The 20302-nt window shown below is 42.4% G+C and overlaps 2 protein-coding genes and 1 pseudogene across 2 annotated transcripts; all 3 read left to right on the top strand.

Annotated features, from left to right (window-relative positions):
• Positions 1-502: 502 nt before the first annotated feature.
• Positions 503-6921, top strand: LOC116500648 (osteocalcin-like). Its single transcript, XM_032205799.1, has 4 exons — positions 503-601; positions 2450-2485; positions 4475-4544; positions 5919-6921. The coding sequence occupies exons 1-4, from the start codon at positions 535-537 to the stop codon at positions 6046-6048; spliced, it is 303 nt and encodes a 100-aa protein (XP_032061690.1). The 5' UTR covers positions 503-534; the 3' UTR covers positions 6049-6921.
• Positions 6922-9477: 2556 nt separating this feature from the next.
• ART4 (ADP-ribosyltransferase 4 (Dombrock blood group)) lies at positions 9478-12399 on the top strand. Its single transcript, XM_032208087.1, has 3 exons — positions 9478-9531; positions 10737-11463; positions 12308-12399. The coding sequence occupies exons 1-3, from the start codon at positions 9478-9480 to the stop codon at positions 12397-12399; spliced, it is 873 nt and encodes a 290-aa protein (XP_032063978.1).
• Positions 12400-16576: 4177 nt separating this feature from the next.
• On the top strand, positions 16577-19279 carry LOC116502122 (annotated as a pseudogene).
• Positions 19280-20302: the final 1023 nt, after the last annotated feature.

Here is a 20302-nt window from a genome sequence, read left to right as displayed (position 1 = left end):
GTGAGTGGGTGGGAGTGAGTAGGAGAGAAGAAATTGTAGACCTGGAAGAGGCAGTTGACAGGCAATGCTTCTTTCTCCTCCACAAAGACAAGGAACACCTTCTTGGTAATCTCTGTGCCTTCAGCTTTTGGTGAGAAGTACCCAGGACAGCTATTTGCTAGCACTGTTATATTAGTGCTATTGCACTCAGTGTGCTTATCAACAGCAATGCCAAATATGTTATATCTGTCACTTTAGTAAATATGTTCTACTTTGTGAAAATGTCTCAGTGAAAGTCCTCACCGAGGCTCTGAAACAGGCAAACGTTTGGCTCTGATAAGTCCCCTTTAATGCAACAGGCTGCCAGGACCTGATGTCTCCTGGCCCAAAGGACGGGCTTTGTTTTGGAGCTCAGACACAGGAACGCAAGCCAGAGCCCTGATCTCTCCAGGCTATCACAGGATATAAAGTGCTGCCTGAAAGCAAGCTCCAGAGAGCCACGGTATCCTCCAGGAACGCTCTGTGTGTAGGAAGAGTAGTGCAGCCAAAGACGACATGAGGAGTCTGCTGGCACTGCTCGTCTTGACTATGGCCCTGGCAGCGCTGTGCTGCTGTGAAAAAGGTAAGAGGATGCCTTCCTTAGGAAAGCTGCTGGAGCTGCAGCCCCCAGGGAGCCTCCCTCTACCCTGGGAGAGATGCAAGGTTTTGGGGGGAGGCAGCGCCATGGGTCATTGCACAACCTCAGGTCTCTGAGGGGCAGCTGTAAATTAAAAACAGGGCTTGGGGTTAGGCAGCCTTATCTCCTACTGGGCGCTTTGTTCCAGTGGTCAAAAAAATTAGGATTGCACCATTGCATTGCAGCAGAGAATTCCAACTATTTTAACATGTTGAAGCTTTTAGGTGACCTGGCAAAGGTAGGCTGGATGCTCAGTTTGGAGTCACTGGGTAACCCAGCCCTGGGGTGAGCTGCAGGCAAGAGTTGTGTCAATCACAGTGAGGAGGATTTAATACCTGCCAGCACTGGGGTGCCGTGGGATCACGGAGATAGGCACTGAGTCAAGTCATCACCTGCAGAAAAATGTAGGATGTGGAGAACTCTGGAGGGGAAAAACCTCGTATTGATGGTTAGAAAAACTGGAAGCCTTCTCATTGAATAAAAACACAGGTGATTTAGCCATGGTGATTTTGTAATCAAGAGACAGTAATGCAGTGACAACTCTTTAGTTGAAGAGAGAGGGAAAGGACAAAAGATCAGGAACAGCAAGTGTTTTCTCCTGACAGCAGGAAAAGAGAAGCCAAGTAGGAAGGGGCCCTGTTTTTGCCTGTATTATCTCATTCAAAGTTAATTTTCATTAAGTCCCTGGCATCAGATACATGATTCAATACTGGCAAATATATTTCATATATTTTGTTTGATCTGTGTTTTCCCTCTGTTGGTCTCTTGTTCACTTTCTCGCTCTTGAGTGTATCTCTATGTTTTTGTTGTTGTTTGTTTTTGTTTTTCCCAGTTGTTGTTATGTTCCAGATTGCTTAATAATTTTGGAGGAACTTCTAATTTTTATTTTCGTTTTTGAAATCCAAGGAATATATACATTGCTTAAAAATAGAACTACACACACCCCTTCTCACAAAGTCTTTGTTTAAGCAGAGTTGTTATTTTTTGGTCTCCACAGTCCTCTTTCTGCCCATGAGTATGCTTATGCCAAGGAGCTTGGATGGAACAAACACTGTTGAAGAAAAATATGGTTAAAGACCGGAAGAAAAAAAATAATTGTGAAACAGTCCAGTGTGGGAAAGCCAAGATGAAGAGGAGACCTAACATTTCTCTTAGATGACGTGTTGCTTGGGTTTTTGCAGACAGCATTAAAAATTAAGTTTAGAAATGAAAACAGAAATACATTGTGTAAATCTATTGTTGTTTAGGGGAGAGGGAAGGAGGTCGTTGGTGAGCCAGAACTCCAACCCTAGGCTGCAAAGCTGTGAGGGTAGAGTTTTTCTTAATTTTCACCTCTATTTCTCTTCCCTATTAACAGCTTGTGATTTCTTCCTAGAGTCAGGGAAAACACTCTTTCAAAAGAAAGAGGAGATGCTCAGCTATCTTCTGATTCTGTCCAAATCGGGGATTTTGCTCAAATGGTCCCTGAGCTCCAACTGTCTCTGCTCCTAGCAAGGGTAGGGAGGAAGAAAAAAGAAGGTCTTCCTCCAGCTTCCACAGTAGTTGCATGGTTATTGTGTCATTTGACCTTGTTTAGAGAAGTTGAATTTAAATGAATCCAGGCATAATGAGTGAATTTTGTGGTGGAGAAATCCATCCCTGAATTTTGGATGTTGATAAAACTCTTTCTGGGAATGACAGACCTTCTGGAAAAGGGGGAAGCTGGATCCATTCAATAGAAAGCGGGATTCAGGTAGAGAGTGGACCAGAAGAGCAGACGTCACATGCAAACTCTCCTGTCTGTCTGTCTTACAGATCCCGAAGGCCCCTCAGGACCTCCCAGTGCTGCCAGTGAGTATATTGTTGTAATGACTCTTAGCTCCATTCCCCTGCATCCACCTCTCTTCTTCCCTTTGATGAGTTGAAGGGATGAACAAGAACTATGTTGACGCTCTCTAGTTGCTCCCCTTCTGCTCCCTCAGCACCGCCACCCCTGAGGTGCAGGAGCATGTGCAGCAAATGGAGGGGCTGCCTTTCACAGCCACGGGGCGGGAGGCACAAGGGGGGTCAGCCTCGCTGAACTGGCAAGGGAATATCACTCTGGCTGTACTAGAACCATAGCCTCTATCTCCACAACCCTTGAGGCAAGACATGAGCCCTGCAGGTTGTTAGTGGCTGGCTGCACCTCCCCTCCATGACAGAGGGTGATGTGGATGGAGTAACATGACTGGTCTCCATGTTTCTCTGATCTGCCCTCAGGGACCCCTCCAAAGGGACTGCTGTGTCCCAAGCCTCTCAAGAGATCAGAACCTGCCTGACGGTTTCCAAGCACTGTTTTTTGGGGGATCTGCTGCTCAGCCAGTCTAGTGCGTAGGATCACAGAGAAGAAAGGTTTAATACCTGAAAGCAAGTCCCTTACTTGGCTGCAGCTGAGGATTGTAGTCTCTCCTCTGTCAGGTTGCCTAGTACATAGAGATTTGCATGCCTTGGGATGTCCACAGGTTTCACGGCAAGCTGATCCTGACAGAAATCTGCATGGAAAATCCCCCTTGATCTTCTCTGTCCCTCCTTTTTTACACCTTGAAGGATAACATTGCTGCTGGTGAGCATGAAAGCTGGTATTTCTCCAGTCAGCCAATAAAAACATCATTTGGGAAAGAGAGAAAAAAAAAAGCACACACAAAACGAGTGTTCAGGGAAAGGCGGTGATTTCTGACAAGTCATTAATTGGCAGTTTCTGTGCAGTCAATATTTGGATCCTGAGTAAACCCAGCATGCTGGTGAGGGGACACGTCTCACCAGCTAAGCAGAAACAAACATCCCACAGTGTTGGAAGGGCACAAAATCCACTGTCTCTTAGAAATTGCATTCCCTCAGTGACACTGATAGTTTCCCAGTTTCTCTGCTGAAACATGCTGGTGTGCAGCTGCTGGAGTTGCCAGTGTGCCAGCATTCACGCACACCTCTGCGGTTGTGGGCCCATCTCACAGAGAGAGGCTGTGCTGTGCTCAGTCCTGGCTGGGGACAGTGAGGTGGCTTTAGCTCCTGCTTGTGGGGTGCTCCACAACCCTTCTTTGTTTGCACAGCCACAAATCCAAGGGGGCAAATAAGAAATTTGTGCTGACAAGGTGTGTTAGTAGAGACCAGGGGTGAATGCTGACATGGCAAAAAGACCTCTCATGTTCTCCAGGTGCCTGAACACTGGGATGTGCATGTCCTGGGTGTATTTCTCCTTGTGTAACATTTACTTTTGTTATTTCATACCTTTCACTTTCCATGGAACTGTGCACATGTGAGCATCAGCAGTTCCATGTGCTGTTTGTAGCGTATGGCTAATTACAGGTATTTCAAGGTCTGGTGCCTCCTGTCCCACATCACTCGGTCTGAGGCAGGTTATAGAAAGCAAGCCAAGACTGAAGTTAGCTGCACTAGGGAGACAGGATGCCATTCCCTTCATTTTCTTCTTGTTCGTATCTTATTCTGTCATGACTTTGCCTTCTGTAAATTTGCTGTGGACTCATATAAAGGTTGAACTAGATGATCTTAGAGATCTTTTCCAACCTAAATAATTGTATGATTCTATGATATTATGCTACATGATAAGGGAATGAAGTTTAAGACAGAAGAGCCCTTGTTCCATGTAGACAGGCAGGTTGGGGTGAGGAGTGAGCCCACTTGTCAAATCTTGGAGTAGACAGTGGGGTGGGGCAGGTAGGACTGGCTGTAGAAGTTACCTCCTTACGAAGAAATAAAACAGTCTATTTTCAGAGTGTAGACTGATCTCTGATTTCTGTAGTCAGTGGTCCTGCATCTCTAACCTGCTGCATTCTCTCTTGGTAGGCATCAAGATTAAAAAGGAAGTTGCCAATGCCTTTGTGAAGAGGCAGAAGAGATCTGACTTTTACGAACGGTAATGATGCATGAGTAAGGCTGAGAGCTGGACTCTGGACCTGTTCTGAAGAGGGGTGGGAAGGTGGGGGGCCATGGCAAAGTATTCATCATTTGCCACACATCTACACATCATGTGTAGAAACAATAACGTATTAAGAGACCGACAGTGACAGATAAATGGCTCTTTTTTTTTTTTTTTTTTCCTCATAAATATCCTTTCGGGAGCTTATAGCTAGACTTTGTTATTCCTTCCCATGGAGGACAGTACTAGCTTTCTGGGCTAGCCATGGGGACAACAGGGTACAAGTTAGAAGCTGCTTAAACCTACAGGGACATTAGATCCAAATTCCAGGATAATGAGCATCACAGAGTCCTGGTCACTACCTCTACCTCCATACAAAAGAAGCACAGCTCTGTTGTAGTGATTAAGCTAAATCTGAAGCTGCAGGTCCTATATCCATTTGTGCAGAAATTCTAGGCACAAAGATTTGGAGAAATCCTGGATATAAACACTTGGAGAAATTTGAGCTCATGCAAGAATATTCTTCACGTTTCCTAGAAGTTGTTAAGCTGCTGTCTCATGTAGGCCCGTGTCAAAAAGAATTATTATTTGATCTGTCTTGGACTGGAAAGATGATGTAGTTTTTAGATGACAGAAAAGTGGGAGGTCCTATCTGTAGAGAAGAGGATCAGTGCATGGTAGCAGGGGAACTGAATGATGTTGAAACCTGGAGTGATTAAAAACAAGATGAAATTCAGAAGTAGCAACTCTGCTGACTACACTGACCGCCCCCTTACAGGTGGGTCATCATAAAAGTAGCTTCTGCTACAAGAAACTACTGTGTAGCTGAGACTAAAAAATTTGGGCTTGCTCAGTATGGCAGGACAAGAACTGTGAGGGGAAAGGGTTGCTGTCTACAATAGAAGTGAGAATGATGAGGGAAAACTGCTTATACTAAGGGAAAAGAGTATCTAGTGGGAAAATGAGCAGAAACTGGGCACAAATAAAGGTAAAAAAGAAATAATAAAATAAATTAATTATAAAATAAATAATAACTTTCTTTTTTTTTTTTTTAATAATAATAAAAAAATAAATTGCCAGATAGCTGGGGAATGGGGTTGGGGCCAAAAACCAACCAAACAAAAATATACTAATTGCTTCTGTGGTCTCATTTCCTGATAAAACTTCAAGAGCAGTTGCTTTAAGATGGGTTCAATTCCAACTTTCCTCAGCATTTCTCAAGGAGGTCTATCCCCATGTAAATAGGTATCTAACTCACAATGAGAAGTACCCTGGGGAATCACTCTTCTCCTGCTGGTATTGGGCTATGAAACCTCTCCAACTCCATTGACTAAATATGCAGAACAGCATCTTTCTCTTTGTCCACTCCAGGTACTTTATGCATTACAAAACCCCAATGGAGCAGATGCATGAGCGTTGTGAAAGCTACCCTCCTTGTGATTATCTGTCTGACCAAATAGGATTTTTCATGGCCTACAACCATTTCTTTGGGAGATACTAAGGATGGGATGATCACTTTGTTCATCTGGCTTAGGACCACTCTGAACCTCTCAGCAGGAAGAAGGTTGTGGGTGGGAAGGAGGGAAGATAGACTGGGACCTTCTTCAATTGTCTTCCTAGCCAGCTGAAAAAAACAAGGCAATAGTTATCCCACTTCTCTAGGTTGCATTATCTTTCTTGCTTTCATGAAAAATGTTTCTATTCAATTGACTTTCATGGTATTTTCACTGTTGAGAAGACTGTCTTACCTGTTTCCCTTGTAAATGCTCTTACATAGCCAGAAATCATGTCTCAGTACACTCCTCTGATTATTCTGTCACAAAATCTGCCTGTATTGCATCAATGTTTAAATCTGAAAAAGTGTGTTTGAGGAGTCCTTTTGGATGAGCCTTTCCATTTGTATGCTACAATCAATGACCATGAAAAGTGAATTGGAAATCTCTTCTTGTTTTTGCTACAATTGATTTCCAGTGAAGCTGGATATACCCAAGCAGAAACAACAAATCTGTTCCTCTGATGCTTTAGCATTGATGCTTGAATCTAAATGTGTTAAAATAGCTCTCAAAAGAAACAAATAAACAACAAAAAATAAACCTTATGAAATAAAAATAAAGCATTTCAATAGTGGATTGAAGTTGGGCCAACATTTTGTTTATACAAGGCAGTTTGTCTCTCTCTCTCCGATGTATATACATATATAACATATACATGTGCATATATATATAGTCTTCCATCTGCACTACTTTGTTCTGTCTCCCAGTATGAATATTGCATGTCAGCAACTTTCTGCACAGCTTCTCTTGACACGGTCTGTCATCTTGTATTCCCTGAGAGGTAGATGGCAGATCCCATCTCCAACAATATGGACTGCCGAACCACATGAGACTGAGGAAGACCAAATCTCTCTGTTTCCATGTAATCTGGTGCAGCCGTTCCCAGCTACTGACTGCAATAAATACTGCTTACATAAAGCAGGTTGTTGTGCTGCTTCTCTCTGTTCCTCTGTATGACCTATATCTGCAGTTAAAGAGATGTCCAGAAGATAAAGCCTGCTCTTGTTAACCCTGAAGAGCAGGATCCAGATGCATGAGGCTTCCTTCTCCCCTCCTGTGCTCCAAAGTGAATCAGAAGTGACTACACTGAATTTCAGATCACGATTCCGGTACACTGTGACAGTAAGGGAGAGGAGAACCAAGCTTTTCCTGATTCACCATCTACTGAGTTCAGCATTTCTCTAAATGACCTTGCCCCAGTGCTGATGTGTGTGTGACAGCCTTCATTTGGCAAGCTGTCATGACTTGCATTGGCTATACTGACCTTGGCCAAGGAGAAAACATTAATAATTACCCCTGCTTGTCTCAATCAAGTACCTGAGGCTGATTCCTCTTTTAGCATAAACTGATGGAGCTTCACTGCTCACAACAAGACTCACCTCTGAATGCCATCTATTAAAAATGAACGAAGTGCTCATTGAAAGCAGCAAAATTTTCATCAGGAAGATTAGTAGAGATTAATGAGCTCTTAATATCTGCTGTACTAATGTTAGGGCTCATTGTTTTTGTATAGTTTTGTTTGTTAAAATTATCCTGTGTGTATTTGCATCTTTCTATTAGTTTTATATTTGTATCTTCCTTTTGATATTTATCTATCTATCTATCTATCTATCTATTTATTTATTTATTCTGGGAAGGCGAACATTAAGGCCTTGGTCCTGTAATCTGTTCTATGTCACCAGATCTTTATATAGGCTGAAGTCAGAATGGCCTTTGGAGAGTTGAGTGTACAATTCAGATTACAAATATAATGCTGGATTGAAGGAACTCGATTTTCACCTGCTCAAGGCACATTTAAATGCCATTACACATCCTCTGCTGCCATCTTATGGCCATTGTATTTAAGGTCATGAGACAGTACCCTACGTTACTTTTGAAGGATTTTAAAATGCAAAGCCAGTGAGTGGGTTTCCTTCCTCATTCACTTCATAATGCATCATATGCTAAAAGGACAGGAAAAAAAAAAGTCAAGAGACATGATCTGCAACTGAATTATATCCATTTGGACTGATAGCGACTCTCACATTCTAGAGTGGCTGTTTTTCCTGACTGAATTTCCCACTGGAGCCTTTCACAGTTGTTAGCTGTTTTTTATCTCTACATAAACAAGAGAGGAGGTGCCTCTGAATAAATTCACAACCCTTTCTCTGCACTCACTTTGCCAGTTGAAGAACTGCTTTCTGAAGTACAGCCCAAAGTGATGGGGCAATTCCAAGGAGAAGTGGATAGGTTGAATTTATCTCTTTGCATCATCCTTCATGTCCAACTTTTGCATCATCTTTCATGTCATCTTATGCCACCAGTGGCTGCAGATACTGTCACTCAGAATCAGAATCAGTTAGTGCAGTGTTATAGATCATGTTTAGGCAACCCAGTATGAGACCTTTTTGTCATTCCTCATGCTATTTCAGCAAATGCTCTCTGTCCACAGAAAACAAGCAGCTGCACAGGTGCTGCCTTTCCCATGGAATCACACTATGACTGCAGGTGCCTCTCTTCAAAATCTCTCTGACCAACCTATCACTAGCAGGTAATGAAAAGCAAGCTTCAATTCTCTGTGTCACAGAATGAGGCCCTGATGACTCCTTTTTGCTGTTTTTCTGTGCAGAAATATTGTCAGAGGCCATGGGTCTTTGCATGTGGGTAGCTCATTGCCCTTTGATTGGAAGAATAACTGGAAAGTGGCCAGTAGAGAGGGATTAGTCTTGGTGTAGAATATGGATTTATGCCCTTATTCTGAGCGTACCCATTTAAACAGTTCAACAAGGGGCCACTCTGTAGTGATATGAATGGAGGATTGGTAGCACACTATTAGGAACTGGGAGGAACTAAGGAGGAGTGTGACAGTTATGTTATCTCTGCTTCCAGATGGGATCCCAACCTACCATGCATTTCTGTGTTGGCTTTATCAGAGCTCAGCACTTCATTAAGGGGACTTTTTAAGCTCTTAGGTAGGGAGTACTCCCCACCTCATCTTCACATACAGTCCTCAGGAAAGAACTCCCTTAGACTTATCCAAGTCAGAGTTTTCTTCCTCTTTGCAAGAACAAGAGTGCAAGATACCTTAGAATTAAAAGCAATATCAAGGCAAAGGGCATCTACACCAGCTAAAGTTGGAGTGAAGAAACAACTCATGAGGTCTCAATGCTTCTAGACCCTTTCCTATGGATTATGGCTCCACTTCTACCTGTCTGGATTGATTAATGACCTCTGAATTGCTTTAAGAATCTACCAAACAATCCTTGGTTGAAGAATTGTCACAAAAATGTGAGTGCAAATTAGAAACTTCAGAATTCAAGAAAAAAGGAAAAGAAACAGATGCAGGTGTTCTCTGCTTCAGCTCAACGTTCTTTATAATGTCTTGGGTGGACTCTAGGATGTCAGTACATCTGCTGGCCAGCCTTCTGTTGCTGATCTCCTTGCAAAGACTGGTAAGAGGGGTAAACATCGTACTTTGTTTGAAATGGTGAAATCACTTATCCCACTGAAATAAAAACTTTTTTTTTTTTTTTTTTTTTTTAAATAAATGTTAAGTATGATTTTTTTAAGGAGCATTGGATTGGGTCTCATAGAACTGCTCCTCTCCTTTTCCAGCCTGTTTCATCTGAGACTCTGACAACAACAGTGTGTTGTTGGATAGGCAGTGACCATATTGCCCTATTCCTTGAAAGTGTCTTTTAGCTCCCCCTCAGAGAAATTACAGTACTGTGAAGAAATAAAATGAATCCCTCTATAGTTTATGGGCCATTCTAACTTCAGAGAAAGCTACCAATTTAGTTATGTGTCTAGGATGAATACTTGAGATGAAGTGAGTATCTACTTGCAGAGTTCAACTATCAACTGGCTATAGTACTTGACTAGCCCACTAAGAGATCAAAAAGGGAAAAGAGCTGTCATCAAACATACCATTTCTTAGGTGTTATTGCACAGGGTTTTTATTAATTAAAAATACTAAAAACAGAAAATTAGTGCGGTGTTTCACAGATTATATTATAAATTATTTTCCTCTTATAACATCCTTCTATTTAAATCCTTACTTGTGTTTTTAATGTTTATTTACATGACAAGTCCAGCTGGCCTTATTGAAAGAAACTGGATAAGTAAAAGTCCTGGCACAGTACTACTATATTGTCTTTGTTGAACATTACGCTCTGGAGCCAGAACATGTCCAAGAGGTATTATAAGACAGAAAGAAGAAATTCACCCCTGAGATGTGTGTAGGTTTCACCACCCCAGAATACTGTGTTGTTCGTTCTTTCTCTCTTCAAAACCACTTAATATTCATAAACAGAATATTGAAATACATGGATTATGGGTCAGTCTTATTGTCTCTATCCCCTTGCTCTCTGAAGTTTTTAATGTATCTTCTGAAGTTTTTAATGTTAATGACTGCCATAAAATAAGAACTCTAGCATTCTGGTTGGCATTTGCCTGAGGTGGGGCTTTGACCTGCTGTTGCTCAGCAAGGGCTTGTTGAAGATGCCTGCCTGGTGTGTTTGTTTGTGCCAGTATTGAAAAAAAATAAAAGAGGCGGTAGGGAAAAACCTGTCTTGCATCTACAGATATACATAAAAAAATCATAATTCTGATGCTAGCCTTCATTTTTATTATTATTATTATTTTTTTTGATTTGCAGTCTGTGTCCCAACTTATGATGGATATGGCTCTACATTCCTTTGACGATCAGTACCTGGGGTGCAGAGAGCAGGTGATGGAAGAACTGGAGAGAGGAGACTATTTCCATAAGGAAATAGCTGCTAATAAAAACTATTTCAGTCTTTGGAAGAAGGCTCAGGAGGCTTTGTTAAAGAGCCCTGTAGGTCTCTTAAGGGAAATGCAGGAGAGTCACGCCATAGTCCTCATGGCTTACACCATGAATTCTTCCCTGCACTCTCAGCTGAACTGGGCCACATCCACAGCAGGAAGCTCTCCAGAGCAGTACAGACACAACTTCAGTTTCAAATATTTTCACTTTTACCTAACGACTGCTATCCAGATAGTGAAGCAATGGCAGAGCAGCAAGGAGAACATGAGGAAACATAAGTGCTACCGAGTGCATAGGGGTGTAAAAGACTTACATATTGAAGCCATGGTAGGCAGAAGAGTGAGATTTGGCCGTTTCACCTCTACATCTCGCCTCTGGAATGAAGCCCAGAAGTTTGGAAATGAAACTTTGTTCACAGTGACAACTTGCCTGGGAGCAGCTCTGCAAGGCTTTTCTTACTACACATCTGAGAAGGAAGTCCTCATTCCCCCTTATGAGGTGTTCGTTGTCAAAAACTTCTTCCGGACAGAGTATGGCAACCGGCTGCACCTGCATTCTGTGGGGAATTTCAGCAAGTACCACTGCCAGCTCTTGGAAGGTACTGCATATCGTCCCTTTGGGCAGGTGGGATGCAGGACAGTCTGTTCTCAAGTACCCCAATCAGCCCTCATCAGCTGTACATATACAGGGCCACACACAATGTCCAATCTGTAGCCTACCTCCTGTGTTTGCTTGTGAGAGCCACATGACCTAGTTTTCACCCATTTGTCATGAAACCTGTGAGACCCTACAGCTCACTGATGATTAATCCACCCGCTACCTAACAGATCTCAGGGTTCTTTTCGGCGTCCACTTATCCCATCTACCATTGCAAGAATGTTGCAGGATACATGTGCTGGGACCCCAGCATCCCTATTGCAATGGCAGATGAGATTTGCAGGCAGCCTGAATTCAGGTATTATTCTGGTGGCTTGCAAGGCAGCTACACTGCAGGGCTCAGGATTACACTGGACTTTGATCCACCACTATTCTGGCAAGCTCAGGTAAATATAAACAAAACTACTGTTGCTTTAGTCCTGTTCTCTCTCCTGTGGCAGAAGAGAGGAGAGGTGCTGACTGGAAAAGCACATTCTGTCAGTTTCTTGGCTACAGAGGTAACTATTCTGTGCTGGAAGACCACATTAGGTCTGTTCCACAGCTCTGTTCTTCTAAGAGTCCTCCACCAATATGGGACACCTGCTTTTGTCTGTTTGGAAAACAGTGTGTCAATTCATCCTCTGGGTACAAAACAATCATTCAGGAATGAGAATTTTTGCCCTAAGCCAGAATAGTAGGTAGACTGGAGAAGGTGTCTCTTTGGGGCAAATGCTGTGTTAGCAAGGGCAGGAAGCTCTGATTAGATGAAGGAGGCCTAAATGACTGCTCTCTTCACTTTTTTTCAGCTTCAAGAATCAAGAACAGTGGTTCTACTGCCTCTGCCTCTGCTGTTCTTCCCGGTGTAGTTGGAGTTTTCTTGTGCTTGGCTAAGCAATGACTGATTCTCCAGCTACATCCAGATGTATGCATTTGATTATCAAGACAGAAAAATAGACAGGAAATCAGTTGCTGGAGTTACTGTTGTTAGAGAAGGTTCATCACTTCCTTTGCTTTCAGCTGCAGCTCTCCAAATGAAACTGGGTCATTCAGCCTAGCTCATCAAAGCAGACACTCCCTGGACTCATTCAGACAGAAGGGCATTTATCTATGGCCTTAATGAAGAGCATGGCGGTGACATCATTCACTGTAGGTAGTTTGTCCCTTGGGCATTCAGGAAAGACACACATGACTTTAACAACATTTTTACAGATCTCTTAGTAACTTTGTTTTTAGTGAGAGAGCATCTGGCTGTGTGATGGAGAAGGCACCATGGTGGTAGACTGTGGTGGGTAAGTGTGCTTCCTTACATATCTCCTGTAAGTGCTGTGTCCCAGGAGACAGCCAAGGCTATGGCAGCAGCACAGCAGCCTTTCCCCAGTACATGATCCCACACACCAAAGCCATCTGATAGCTCTCATCTCAAACTGACTGTCTACATCTCACACGTAGAGGACAGAAGCATAAATCTTCCTTGAGACGTGAACTTAGCAGCAGAGGGTCACAGGAGGTGTCAGGCCTGTCTTCAGGTTCTATGTTTGCCTTTAGCATTTCTTTTGAAAAAGTCAGGCAGGTGATGTGTTCATAACTGTCCTCTAGTGGCTGATGAATATCCGTTGGTTATTATACATTGAAATGAAGGAGAGCCTGTGGAACCCACTGCTCTCTTCATGGTTGTTGGATGTGACTGAAATGTATTTACTTGTCTTTTTGCTTCAATGCTCTGCAATGACTAATGTTGAGGGTTGAACTTCTACGTGTCTACTTACCAGTTTTGGGGCCTTAGATGCCCAAACTGGAGCAGCTATGAAGTTCTTCCATCCCCAAAACATAACAATGTGGAAAAGATAAAGAACATTTTCTGCCTGCAAAATCCCCCTTCCAATATGCCTACCCTACTTCTTCACCCGTGGTTCCTCACCCCTTGGGCCTGGGCTGAGGCTATGGTCAGGAGACCAGCTGTGGTGATTTAACTTTGCAGTGGAGTCACCAGATAATTGAACTGAAACTCACTGATATGTTTCATAAATGACCCCTGAGTGGTAACACCTCTCAGTCACCCGTGAACTTGGCAGGAAGCTGTGTTCACCATCACCTCTCCAAAGTGGTAAGCAACAAGTTAGTGATCCAAATGAGATCTGAATATAAGAGGACTGCACAAGTCGCTGACCAGCTTATTAGTTAAAGGTAAGGATATTCAAAAGCACCTGGGTGAACTGCTTTACTCTCTGAGCAGCTCCATGAAAGCTTGGAGGTGCCATTACCTTGGAAATCCTGTGGCAAGGAGTGCAGAACTTCAGGCACCTGAGCATTAGAAATGTAGATACCTAAGGAATGTGGGGGTCTTTTTTTTTGTTTGGTTGTTTGTTTGTTTTGGGTAGACTAAAAGGAGTAGCTTGAGTATCAGCATTGCAGGTACCAGATTTAGGCATATGCAATGGCAGAGACCATCATCGTCTGATATGTAGTAGCATGTTCTGTCCAGCTGAACTACTGCTCCTGAAATCCTGAGGCGTATTTGTCCACACAGTTAGAACAGATTTAATACAGAACTATTTTACTATAAGCTTATTTTGTATTTATATTTCACACCACATTTTTGTTGTTTTTGCTTTACCAGTGACTTCAAATAGTTTACCAACAGAACTTTATTTTGACGCCTAAATGCTCGGAGATACGAAGTACAGATTTCAGAAAGAACTACAGAGAGAACCAGAAGCAGCTGCTGCAGATATGTGTTGTACGGACATGCTCAAACTTTCCTCAAACTTTCCATCGAGGGTTAAAGGAATCAAGATGAACTTCTAACACATCAGTACATGTGTTCTGCTATTGCTGGGACGCAGGAATCCAGCCTTCTAGCGCAGCTATGGAATGCTTCACAAGGTGGCTTCAGCACTCTACAAGCCTCCTCTAAGTAGTCAGCTGCTGTTTCCAGGCTTTTCTTTATGGTTCTCTGTCCTCGAAGGAGGGTCCATATGAAAATTAAAGAGGAGGAGGGTAGAGAACAAAGTCTGAGCTGTTGTGATGTTTCACCTGAGGAGGATCTGCTTACCGTGGTGGTCGGTGGCTCATTTTGTTGCAGCATCTTAGCGATATCAGCATAGTCCAAGAGAAGTTCTGATACATGGAGGGATAAAGCAGGTGAACTCAGTAACTGATGAACAGCAGCCTCTACTGTGTCAGGGAAATTATCTGTTTGTAAACTCATTCCAACATATATATACACCAGGCTTCTTACAGCAAAACTATAATTTTTATAATGGCATTGTACTGGTGCCACATTATCCTGCAAGGTGTCCATGGACTGAGACATTCTAGAATAAAATGATGGGTCTATGTATTCATCTTTATCATATCCCATTGTGGCTTTCATCTCTTTCAAAGCATTGATCAGGAGCTGCAGATTCTCTTTAATGCTAAAGTTTTCTTTTACTACCAAGATGGGGAATTCAGTGCCAAGATAATGATTGAGGATTTTGAATATTATATTGGTTGAAGAGACACAGATGTATACTAAGTCATACAGATTCTCGCAGGCTGTAAAGATCCTTTCTTTATCACTCTGAAGACCGAGGCAGGCTAACATTTCCGGAGTGAGGGTTTGGCTCTGAAAAGGAAACAGAAGAAATCCAGGAGACAGGGAAGGGTGGATGGGTGGGGGAGTGAAAATATTTTCATCTAGAATGTTACATTTCTGAAACTAGTATTACAAATTATCAAACTACCTGACCCTCCCTCCAGGCGTTCAGAGTTAGAAAAGGCTCTTTGTTAGCCTCTGAAGGGGTCTTACCAAGCAGGCCAGCAAAATGTGGTGTAAACAGCTGCTAGTGTAGTTATTCTTGTGGATGCAGGAATTACAGATCTGACCTTCAGCATGTCATCTGAAAAGCAACAGAAGTAGTGTAAATGAATTATTCTCTCCTTTTTGATGTTTATTGGTGAATGTATGGAAGTCCTATCAAACAATCTACTTTACATCGTCCTTAGAAATAGAACCCTTTGGTTTGTATGTACTGGTGGGTCTGCACAGAATTACATGTATTCTGGGGAGGGGGAATGGACACAGCAGAGTCAAATGCGTGAGTCATCTACATGCAACAGGCAAAGCAATTGAAGGCTGAGCAATGCAGTGTTTTTTCTCAGGCTAGTGCTTGCTGTGAAGTGACCCGTGTCTGTCAGTTCACACAGTGGCTAGACATTGCAAGCATTCCTTGAGAGTTGGAAGTGAAAAACATTCTCCTTGCCTTGGCTCCTCTCTACAGCTCCGAAAACAAGTGGGGTTTGGTACTCTATTTCTGGGTTGACTACAATAGCTCATTTTTTCATGGGAAAAGAAGCTGGAAATTGCAGTTTACTCATTTTATGCTTTATCTTGCGCTTTCATCTTAGAACCACTCTCTCCTGAGGAGACAACACCGGCAACCAGATGCCTGTGGGCAGGAGGCCCATCTTTTGAAGGATCAGAGCTTGGAAGAAGTCTAACCTGGATGAATGCAGAACTACAAGATTTTGTTTTGCTGGCACACATGAAGCCTGTACTGATTTCACTGTCAGTGCTGGTTTTTTGTATTTATGTGGGACTGTTCAACTTTTCTTCCATAATTCACAGGTGTACAAAACCAGTCATGACAACAATTCATTATTTCAAAAACAGAAATAAAAATGTATAAATCCCTATAGGAAACCAAATCTTGTACCCATACAAATGAAAAGTGCTTCCCAACATGTTTTATATCCTGAGATCAGCAAGTAATACCTTCCCCTTCCAGCCCTGGCTGCAGGTACCTGTGAAGGTACCTCTGTCATAGGCAGACACATTCATGCTGTACTTATTCTCTTCAGGAACAGGTGGCCTTAGGAGGAAATAACAATTTTGAGGTAGCATCAAATAAACTGAGTTAAAATTGGAAGGAAGGGGAAACGAGGGAGAAAATGAGAAAAATCAGGGTAAACATCACATAATAAAATTGATGACAAGCAGGCAGGCAACAGGACCCAGCTGAAGCCCAGCTCTGGATTCCTAACTCATCAGATGCTGCTGGAAACCACCAGAGGAACACAGGGGAAAGAGGATGAGATCACTGTCCTGTACGCATTCATCCGATTGCAGGAGCACTCAGGCAAAAACAGGTAGGCAGTCTAAATGTTTAACTAGAAAATCCTCTGGGAAAAATCTCTGGGGAGCTCGAGAAATAAGCAGAAATACAGAGATATATGTGGTGTCTGCCTAACTGTAGAAAACAAATGTAAAAATTGGAAAAAGTGTTAATGTGAAGAGTAAGAGGCTGTTTTAGGTTTAAAGGACATAAAATCAACAGCAGTCACAGGAAGATGAAAGAATGATTCAGACAGAATAGATGTTCCAAGTCTCTTCCACAGCTTTCTAGTATGTAAAATGTTCACTGATGTGCCGTTCCTTTTGGAATATTTTTTCTTCTCAATTTCTGCAAATGAGCATAAACAAATGGCCTTTCAACAAAACGTCACTGGAGTGGAAAGGATTAACATAACACTGAGTCAGAGAGCACGCCACCAACATCCCAGAGGCAGAGCTGATATGAAATTATACTGGCAGGGTTTTATGTCTCCTGAAAATCACAAACTTTTACTGTATACGAACTTTGCTTGCTCCAGCTTGAAGAAAGATGAGTTAAAGAGTTTATTCTCTTAACAGAGATGCAAGGTAAGCGGCTGAAAGAAATGTACACTGCTGTGCAAAACACTGTGGAAAAAATATCCCTTCAGACTGGTTTGTATTTCAAAGCTGAGACTAAAAGCTGTCTAGAGGACTGCTGAAATCATTCTGTTTCTACAGTGATCTTGTTGGGGAGGGTGTGTTTAGTGAAATACAGCTGGGTCAGTGCCAGTTGATTTGCAGTTAGCAGATAACGCAAGAACTCCAGAGGACCAAAATGACACAAATGAATCTTTTAAGAAGAAAAATCTAGCTAGTCTCCTACACACAACTATTTGTACCTATAGCTGTGGTGTGTAGGCACCAAGAGCAAGAAAGGACTTATCTTGGAAAAACACAAAGTAACGCATGAAGTTGGCCCAGATTTGCAATAAAAGGGTTGAGAAAATGAAAGTACCAACAAGAAACCAGTCATCCTACTCCTCCATAATCTGCCCCTCTTGCAATGTAAGATGCACGCATCTAAGTCAAAATCATGCTAAAGCATTTTTACTTTGCAGCTGGTGATGGGTTAAGAGAAAGTGGCACGGGGTTGATTATAGAAGCTTAGAGATGAGAAGTAACTCCACAATCACTGATAACTCAGTCACTTTGGACGCCGTATCTTGTCAGGCAGGTAATGCTTGACATTCACCAGTGAAAAAACAACGGGGATTCAATGACAGCATTAGAAGGGGATGTGATTAGGAATATTGAAGAAAGAATCAATGAGGGAAAAGGGACTAAATATCAGGGAAGAAAACACAGTTGGAGCTGTGTGTAAGGTGCAATAGGTTAGGATGCGTTTGGGATAGATAATTTTGCCGTTCTCTTCGAATTCCCAAATGTGAGTTGATTAGCATGCACACAAATGTCTTATATGGTAACATTTCCTCTTAAATGCAAGGAGTGGCTTTAAACACCCTTACACTGGTACAGACTGTGCGCGCTCCACCAATCATCACAGTCATTTAAAAATTAGATGCCACTGACTGAAAAAAATAGGCTGATACAAAAGTGCCTCGGTAACAGGCCTTTCATTTCCACAGCTTATTTTAGACTTTGCTGACTAGATGAGCTTGTTCTGTTTTTTAGTAAACGAGTTCGGCTTCTACCATCTGCAGTTTCCTAGGTGAAGAAAGACCCATGCTCATTGTAACAATATGCTAATTACATGTTTGTTAGCTGTTTTTGTTGCTCTCATGTCTCATAAGGTCCTTTTGCAATCATTTGGCTAATGATATGAATCAATGTTTAAGATTTCTAGATTTACAAGCTATGTTTTGGGATTTGATTTGCTGAGTATAAAAAGAATCGGTGGGGCAGGGACAAAGCAGCTTACATTTCACTGCTTTTTAAGGGCTGGGACTATGGGTGTAAACAGTGAGAACTTTCTTTGATCTCTTGAAGTAGCTGACTTCTGAGGAATGGCGCTGAGTGACCTCCTTTATCCAGATAACCCCAAGAGACGACAAGAATTGATCCATCTGCACCAGGAATTGCTTGACTGCATGTCCATGAATTTCCACGCAACAAATGAGCTGGCTGGAGTTCTGAATACACACCTGGGATGTACTATTAGCCACATCAAGATGAGAGAGAGCAGCACTGTCAAGGAAAACTGTGACATTATCATTCAAGCGATGAGTGAGATTCAGCGTCAGGTGCAGAAGATTGATAGTGACATGAAGGAGAAGCTAGAGCCTGTGCTATACCAGAAGCTGTATGACATCAAAGAGCCTGAACTGGAGAAACTTGCAATAGCCCATAGAGTTTTTTCCATCATTCTCGGAGAAGCAACTTCTACAGCTGGGATGGTAGCTATCAAGCTAATTGGCTCCAACCTTATAACTCTCACTGTTAGCAAACTCGTCAGCCTCCTTGCCCAGATCGGGCATCCGTTCTTGGGGGAATCAGCATCACCATTCTTGGGCTCGGCATTGAAATGATCCTGCATGCCATTCTGGGAGCTGTGGAGAGGAATCAGCTCCTGGCTGCCGTGAGAAGCTATGAGGAGCATCTGGCTGAGTTTAAAGAAGCCTCAGAAAAATACCAGCGTGCCATACATGAAGTGACTTCCTCAGTCAGACACCAGGTTCAGTGAAAGAAGTCAGTGTTCTCTTTCCTGCTGTGACAATGACTGCAGCAGCTACTCCTGCAGATATTTTTGTTTGTTTGTTTGTTTGTTTCATTACAGTAGATGAACTTTGGATTTTTTTATTATTATTATTATTATTTTTTCTTATTAGTGGCAGCAGAGAAAAGATAGATGTGTCAGATCAGAGAACTGGCACAGAAATATGTTGATAGTGAACTGGCTTAAAGGTGCTCCTGGGAGGCAACAGTTTAACTACTTGGCACCTTTTCAGCTGTTTTCCAGAATGCATTGTAGATAACCTTGAAACGTTATTAGTAGTGGTGACAATAATATTCACTGCTGAAACAGTAGCGGTGAGAAGGTGTGATTTTTCTCTTACCGAGTTGCTTTGTCAAAATGACATCATGATGGGAGACAATTATTTCAACAAAGCATTCCATATCCTCATCTAGATGGTTCATCACAACAGGTGCAGTTGCTAAACTCTCTTAACGTGGATTTGTTCTAAATCTGATAGGCTCAATTCCCTGTTCACAGAAGCGATTACAAGGACTAGCTGAAGCACATTTCCTGTCCCATTCCTGCCTGAGGAGCCAGCCAGAGATCTTTAAATAAAATCTAATGCCAGCAGATTAACAGATAAGAAAATCATGGGCCTACAGCCAAACACACACAACCTTGCCCCACAGTTGAGGGAAAGCAGCTGTAGAGCAGCAGGCGTGTCTGACTGTGAGTAACCTCTCATGCTCGGTATTGCCCTGCTCCTGCTCACCCACAGGTGAACATTTCTGTGCACAGCTGCTGCTCTGTTTATTGACATGGCACTATGCACTTAAACAAGGGTTGGTAGGATTACAGCCCTATTAATGTGCTGAATTTGTTTTCAAGTCCTTTACAAGCCACCAATGCGGGACTGCCAAGAACATGCACAGATTCTTCTTTTTGCAGTGTGCTCTCAAATGTCCTTATTTTGCAGATTTTAAAGAGAAAGCTAGAAGAACATGGTTTGCTGTCCAGCTCTGATTTGCG

The sequence above is a fragment of the Aythya fuligula genome, chromosome 1 (assembly GCF_009819795.1).
Source record: "Aythya fuligula isolate bAytFul2 chromosome 1, bAytFul2.pri, whole genome shotgun sequence".
In the NCBI taxonomy this organism is placed as follows: Eukaryota; Metazoa; Chordata; class Aves; order Anseriformes; family Anatidae; genus Aythya; species Aythya fuligula.
Note: the sequence above shows the minus strand (reverse complement) of the source record. Positions and strands in the feature narration are given on the sequence as shown.

What these genes read in the sequence shown, in the direction of transcription:
- LOC116500648 (XM_032205799.1), top strand. Translation starts at nt 535, where the DNA reads ATGAGGAGTCTGCTGGCACTGCTCGTCTTGACTATGGCCCTGGCAGCG. An exon ending in GCTGTGCTGCTGTGAAAAAG is followed by an intron (nt 602 to 2,449) that starts GTAAGAGGATGC and finishes TCTGTCTTACAG; the next exon opens with ATCCCGAAGGCCCCTCAGGA. An exon ending in AGGACCTCCCAGTGCTGCCA is followed by an intron (nt 2,486 to 4,474) that starts GTGAGTATATTG and finishes CTCTCTTGGTAG; the next exon opens with GCATCAAGATTAAAAAGGAA.
- ART4 (XM_032208087.1), top strand. Translation starts at nt 9,478, where the DNA reads ATGTCAGTACATCTGCTGGCCAGCCTTCTGTTGCTGATCTCCTTGCAA. An exon ending in TGATCTCCTTGCAAAGACTG is followed by an intron (nt 9,532 to 10,736) that starts GTAAGAGGGGTA and finishes TTTGATTTGCAG; the next exon opens with TCTGTGTCCCAACTTATGAT. An exon ending in CCACTGCCAGCTCTTGGAAG is followed by an intron (nt 11,464 to 12,307) that starts GTACTGCATATC and finishes ACTTTTTTTCAG; the next exon opens with CTTCAAGAATCAAGAACAGT.